We start from the raw sequence: 7,041 nt of genomic DNA on the forward strand, positions 1-7,041 counted from the left end.
TCTGTAAGCTCTTTAAATGTACTGAGCATTTCAAAATAAATACAATGGCATAAATTCTAAGCTATGTTCTCCAGGTTTCTTTCAAATGAAGAGAGAAGAAAATGAGAGTGACTGCCCTATGGGGAAGCCCCTAGAACTTTCACATCAAAGCAAGAAAGAAAGTCTATTCATAACTCAGTGGGTTGTTTCTTGGTTTGGTTTGGTTTTGTTGTTTGTTTGTTTTTCTTTCACATTTGAATTCTTGTCTTTGTCCTTTGGAATGCTGGATCCTTAGAGGATGTATCAACAACTATGCTGGATATAGATTTACAAAGTTTACATAAAATAGCACAAGGCAAAATGGTTTCACAGAAGTCTCTTGTGACATTTCTGTCATAATACCTCACAAGCAGCTTTGCTCATGGCCTAACAGGAACCTGGGAAGGTAACATCCGTCTCCTAAAGGTTAAGGGACATCCTAAGTATGACCGAGGATTCCCAAATATGTCTTCACATTAGACTGATTTCACTTTGAAAGGCTATAGCATAAGTTATACATGATCTACAAGTCTTACATTCAGAACTGTAGTACTGTAGCATCACACACAAACATCTTCCATTTCAGGAAAAAAAAAAAATGTGTTGCCAGCCTTTAGGTAAATCTCTTACATCTATTTTTTTTTAATATAGAATATAGTGGCAGAGGAAAACACAACAATATTTATCGCAAAAGCCATGGAGAACAGGAAGATAAAGTGCTTTTTTCCCTTTAACTGTGCTTTCAGATTTTGATGTATTTTCCATTTAAAGAGTGTTGAGCTTAGCAAAGCTGTAATGTACACTGTCAAAAAGCTTGGCCACAGGTTAGTGCTGTTTCTTGGTAGTCATAGTACAGGAATGATTCCTAAAATGTACACTGAGAGCATTGCTGTTGTCTTGACCTTTTTTCTGTCTGCTGAACAAGTATATCTTATGCATAGAATCCTCTCTGGCCTCCTGGACTATGTCTAGTCCTTATACATACTGGGAGACAGGAAATCCCACAATAGGAACACAACGAAAAGGAATTTGCATGTGTATTTCTTTAAAACCACTTCTGCTTGACCCTTCACAAAGAATGGTTTCAAGGCTGCATTCTCTGACTGTGAATGCAAAGGTTAATAGTCTTTATTGAGTATTGCTGATTGGACCCTACTAAACTGTGACAGTTTCTTGGAGGAGCATAGCTAGAGAAGGGTAGAAGAGAGTAGGTTTTGCATTAAGAAGACAAATCCCACAGTATCCACACTAAGATGTCAATGTCCCAAACAGAGACACAAATAAATGAAGTAGACTTTCATAAGAATATGTGGTGTGTTATAGAGTACTATACTTTTTATTATGGAATGACTAACTTAAAACAGAAATATAACCACCCACTAGTCTCATCAAAAGTCCTCCCACACCACAGCAAGCACATGAGTTTCTCCGGCTCCTTCTTTTAAAACAAAACCAAAACAAAACAAAAAATTACATAATTCCTCTGGGTACTAGTTCTCCTGTTAAATGTTTATAAATAGTGAAGTGATTCACATGTTTAAGACCACAAACCTACTGAATCAACTTCTTGTTTAATCTCTTGTGGTTTGTTTGAATTCCTTTATCAAATATTTCATAAATTACATAAATCGTATTGGAAGACTATTATCACAAAAACCCATCTGTGAACAGTGTCATGCAGATACTAAGTATGTAGTTTTATATCACCAGGAAATGTAAAACTGTAAACAGACTATAAATATTTTCTCATTAACTGAATAAAGAAATTCAGTTAATGTTTACAAGCCGCTTCAGAAATGCTGTAGTGTTTAACATTTTTTACATATTAAAAGTAATAATTTCAAGACACTTAAACATACTATTAAAAATAACATTGTGGGATTGTAATGAAAAATTCTCGCTGAACCAGCATCTTCAACTAATAAGAAATGGTTCACAGGATTATCATGCTAATAATCTTACTTTTATCATACATTCAACTACAAACTTCCCTCAATAAAAGTGTCAAGAGTGTTTTATAGACCACAAGAAATACTATCTCCCACTATCTAAGACCACACACAAATGGTGGTTACCATCTATGTTAGAGGAACTGTATGCCAAATGACTGAAAAAATGTGAAGGACAAAAACTGTGATGGCCTATCCACTGCCAGTGGAAATCAGAAGTCAACAGCAGTTCAGCAAAAACAAAGGCCTCTCCACTCTTCTTTGCAAACCAAACTCGGACAATTTCAAGCAATTAAATACAAATGCATCAATGTAAGTTTTGTATACATTAAATGCAAAGTTTGTAAGCATCATTAATCATATTTTATACACATACACAAATTACAAAGCCCAATAATATACATAAAATAGTCGTGCAGTTTCATGCATGTTCAGAATGTAGGTATAGAGAATCACGTATACTTCAGGTCATAGAAACCCAAGACTACAGTGCAACCACTATAGAATTACTTAGTCTGTGTTTTCAGTACTAGTACTTTAAAACAAAAGCCCCATAGGCTTGTGAGTTAAAAAGTCAGAGGCAAGTTCATATATGCATCTGAGACAGAAGATGAGACAGATCAAAGGAAAATCGGAACAGCTCAAGAGAGTAGTCTCTCTTTTCAGTACTGATCTGTTTCATCAGGAATTCGTGCATGGACTAGTAAGGGAAAGCACACCTATCCACATCAGCAGGCGTAGCACACAAGATGATCAGTTTTTCACAAAATGACGTTTCAAAACACATATTCATTACACGTCATTATATATATAATTCAGAATTCATAACAATTATTGCAATAAATAACACACATTTCAAATTTATATTTAATGCCTGATCTGAGATGTATAAAAACTTTATACATCACATAGTATATATTTTCAATATCATTACTACGTATTATCATTAGAGCCAGTACATTTGACTTGCAGTACTAGAAGTTTTCACTGTTCTTTTTGATACTTACTGGTACACATTTGTCATAGTGGAGGAAGCCCAGTATCATGGAAGCATCCAGCCTGTTTCCTAAATTCTTGGCAAATTCTGCTGTAACACCCTGCTGCAATATTTGGCATCCTTCATGAACCCTCCAAGCAGCAGGGATGCAGGAGAGACATCCTGACTCCGTCCCTTTAGTCTGGCAAGGGACTGCGTTGCCCCAAGGGAGAAGGAATGGAGCACTTAAGTGACTTTAGCTCTCCTGAGACTGGCCAGAAATTGATGAAAGCGTTTCACAACTCAGAGCAGCGTTGGAGATGCTCTTCACTGTGCCCAGCTACAGCAAGGTCACCAGCCGGGAGGGGCTTTAGTCCCCCAAGAGTTTTGCTCCCCTTACATTCCTGCTGATGGGGAAGCGGCCGGACGCTTCGCACTGCGGGCAAACCCAGAGTTGCCGGAGCGAGGTGCGCGGCTGCTGTGCATCGCCGCTTGGCACAGGGGGTCCCGTTCGGGCGGGAAATCCCTGCCGGCGCCAGCGGGCGCGAGGCGAGGAGGCGCGAGGCCAACGGCCGAGCCCGTGCCGCCCCCTGCCGGTGACGGGCGGAGCGGCCCGCCAGCAGCCAGCGGCCCGCCCGCCCGCCACGCGCGACACCCCGCGAGGTTTGAGGTCACACCCCCAGGATCCCCGCCCCAACAAAACACCCTGGAGAGCCAGGGAATGCACTGTGCCAAAGTGGCTCGTCCCAGAGAACTGCCCCGGCCCCAACAGCGCCTACAGAAATGCCTCCTTTAGAAGCTCTTCTCGTTCTTATGAGGGGAAAAAAGAAATAATGAAAGTGCTGATGCTTAGGAGCGGTGGCACTTCTCAGCTGCGCTGCTTTGCTCAAGGTCGGTCAGCCTGTACACTCTGCAACATTAGTCTTAATTGCAGCACGGATGGCTACAAGATTAATAGAAGCCCCTTCCTCTACACCAGCCCTGTGTTGGATGCCCCGCTCACAGTGGGACATGTTTCTCAAGCTTAAAGGACAATTCCTGCAAAGTGCTGTCCCTTTTTAGTATAAACATATTTTCTTCAAAGACCCTGTAAAAATAATCCCTTGAAATACAACTTTTTTTTCCCCCCCTTAACTGGAAGACTCAGCTCCTGTCTTTCCCACACCAGCTGTCTCCTGTAAATCTTGGAAGGGCTGAGGAAGGAAACAGAGGACTCTCCGGCTCAGGCAGGCAGCATTTGTGACGTGGCGGTACTTGAAGCACTATGAAGATCAGTGATTCTCAAGCAATTATTTTATTACCTTCTCTGTCCTGTGCTTCCATCGCATCAAATACCCAAGCAGTGGTACTGTTCTGGTGTGCCTTTCCCTAAGAGATTTAGGGCAGTTGCGAGCAAGACCGGGGGGGTGAATCAATCTATTAATTGATGTCTTACAGACAAGTACTTTGAGATCTGGCTTGTCAGAGAAGAAAAGGAGCCCACGGCAGGACTTCAGTGCTCACCCGAGTTACACCTCCCCAGCGGAGAGCCCTCCTCAGCCACGGGGAAGCCGGCGCCCTGAGTGGGTGTCCCGAGGATGGCCGTGCATACGGCGGGGGAGGAAGGCTATCTTCTCCTTTCTCTCCCATCACTTACTTAGCCGTACAGCGATACCTCCGCCACCCTCGTGGCGAGATGTGTGTCCCCCTGCCCCTCCCTGCCCCTCCGGCTCCTGTTCGGACGTCGCTCCCCTCCCGCCCAGCGGCCCCGCTGCCATCGCCCCCTGCGTCCGCCCTTCGCTCCACCCTCTTTACCCCCGTATAGACGGATAGAGAGATTTATGTTACTGCTATTATTATTTTAGCCCAATTTCGCTCAGGGCTGGGCGGGGAGGGGAGCTAACAGCAGGTGTGGGCAGGCTCTCCATCCCCGCAAAGGAGCATGCTCAGCGCTCTCAGGCATGCTCCTTCAGCAGGGAGGGAGCCAGAGCTGGGCCGGGGGGAGGTGATGGAAATCCTCACACTTGCACCGTCCTAATGCAAAGTTTTATTGTTCAGGCGGCCCCGGAGCCGGGGGCTGACCCAGCGCCCCCTGCCTCGAGCCCCGCCGCCGCTTCCTCGGCTCGGAGAGGGGACCGGGGCACCGCGCCGGGGGCGGGAGGATGAGGACGGGTTCCCCCTTGCTCCCGGCGGCGAGGGGAGGAGGAGGAAGAAGAGATGCCCAGGCGAGGAAGGCTTCAGAGGCAACTTCTGTCGGGAAACCCGCAGGTCCGCTGCCACCTCCTCCCAGGGCGAGATTACTGCTGTGCCCGGCGCTGCCCCCAGTGCTGATGCAATGCCTAGAGCACACGGGCAGCACCATACCCATCATCACCACCATCATGACCATCATCATCACCAGCATTATTATTATTAATACTCTTATGACGACGCTCGCGGCCGCGCTCGGCTCTGGCGGCTGCCCTCCAGCGCATCCCCTCACCGCAGGCAGCCTGCGCCCGGCTCCGCGCCCCCCGCCCGGGGCTGCGGGAGCCGCGCATCGCACCGCCCCGCGCCGCGGGAGCCCCGCGGAACGCCCCGCGCAGCCCCCGCCCCCGCGGCCGGGCAGCGGAGAGGGCAGGACGGGATCCAACCCAAATCACAATGACGGCACCCGGCTTGTCGCCTACCTTGAGCTCCTCCGTGTCCAGGTTTGCTGATCTGTCCATAGAACGAAACTGAGCGGAGCGGATGGGAAACTAGGGAAGTTCTGCCAAAAAAAAAAAAAAAAAAAAAAAAAAAAAGGAGGGGGGAATCTAGTCTCTCAGTTTCCAGTCTAAACTCAGCCTTGTCCTCCAAACCCTGGCAGCTCCCCTCAGTCTCATTCTCCGCGATCACGCCTCCACCGGTTAAAATAAATAAATAAATAAACAAATAAATATTTCACTTTTCTAAAAAAAATAATAACTCCCTCAAGGATTAAAGCGACAGGTGATCCTTCCCTGGTGAACGAGATTCACGTCCTCTGGCAAAGAAAGGAGGAGACAGCACACATACAAAAAATCCACTCAGTTTAAAGATTATTTTTTCTTCTGCAATAAGCTCAGAAACCGGCGAATCGCTGCATCCCGAGAAAAAATCCTGCTTCCCTGGACAGCATCATGCAGCAAATTTCAAGCAAATGTGTTCAAACTGAAGAGAATAGTACATGATATAAGCCTTTCTCCGTCATGCCTACTCTGGTAGCTAATTTAGCACCCTGTGAACGCAAGATATTAGCGATGAACAATTTCGCTGACAAGATAACAAAATCCCCCAAGTCCTGCATAGTCTCGAAAATTGTGTTGCAGCTAAAGGTATTCTCTCAATAATAATAATAATAATAATAATAATAATAATAATAATAATAATAATAATAATAATAATAATAAAAGTCTGTAGGGGATGGTCTTCTTTGAAGGTTATGCTAAAAGAGTTGGGAGAAAAACAGGAGGTGGATCTCTTGCAGAAGAGAGAAGGGAGAGAGGGAGAGATTTCCCCCTGCGTTCCTGTTTTACTGTCCTTCACCGCCAGGTGACTGGCTTCCCTCCTCTCGCCTCACGGCCCGTGCGGGGGGATTTCTCAAGCTCCCAAAAAGCAACATTTCCTTCCACAGCAGAGCAGCCTCTGGGTCTTAACGCCGGCGGCCGCCGCGCCGCCAGCACCGCCCCGCCGCGGCCCGGGGGCGGGTACGGCCCCCGCCCGCCCACCCCCGCTCCCCTACCCCCACCCCTCCTCAGGGCCCCGACACCCTCGCCAAATGGCTCCTTTTGCTAGACCCACGTGTCTTGGATAACAGCCACACTCACCCATGTGAGAAACTGTTACTGCCTCACATACCGCTTCCTATATGAATATAAATATATATATATATCTCTGCAAGTGAGTCTAAACTAATAAGGTGATTAGAAACTTCTCAGTCTTAGGCTTGAGGTGCATGGTTTTCGTTCAGCCATTGAGTGTACCATTAATGTGCTGCATCTTTGGTGGTGCAGAATTTCTGATAGCACATGGATTAAGTTGGAGTCTCTCTCAGGGTCTTACTTTCCTAATTTCTTTTTCCAAAGGATTCGCTGTCTTGTGGCTCTCATATCACTTCAG

The 7,041-nt window shown here is 46.1% G+C and overlaps 1 protein-coding gene across 8 annotated transcripts in view; it reads right to left on the bottom strand.

Annotated features, from left to right (window-relative positions):
* SGCZ (sarcoglycan zeta) overlaps positions 1-6,802 on the bottom strand; it is a 464,819-nt gene extending 458,017 nt beyond the window's left edge. For 2 of the 8 annotated variants that reach the window (XR_010472222.1, XM_065061002.1), the window contains exon 1: positions 5,592-6,801. Coding sequence is in view for 5 of the 8 variants with exons in the window: in XM_065061002.1 (XP_064917074.1) it covers positions 5,592-5,630 (39 nt within the window). In the remaining 3 variants the exon portion in view is untranslated. Of the gene's footprint in view, positions 1-5,591 lie in introns of all 8 variants that reach the window. The other 6 variants (XR_010472223.1, XM_065061003.1, XM_065061005.1 and 3 more) reach the window with 4 other exon arrangements.
* Between the last annotated feature and the right edge of the window lie 239 nt (positions 6,803-7,041).

Source organism: Columba livia, chromosome 4, assembly GCF_036013475.1.
Source record: "Columba livia isolate bColLiv1 breed racing homer chromosome 4, bColLiv1.pat.W.v2, whole genome shotgun sequence".
Classification (NCBI taxonomy): Eukaryota; Metazoa; Chordata; class Aves; order Columbiformes; family Columbidae; genus Columba; species Columba livia.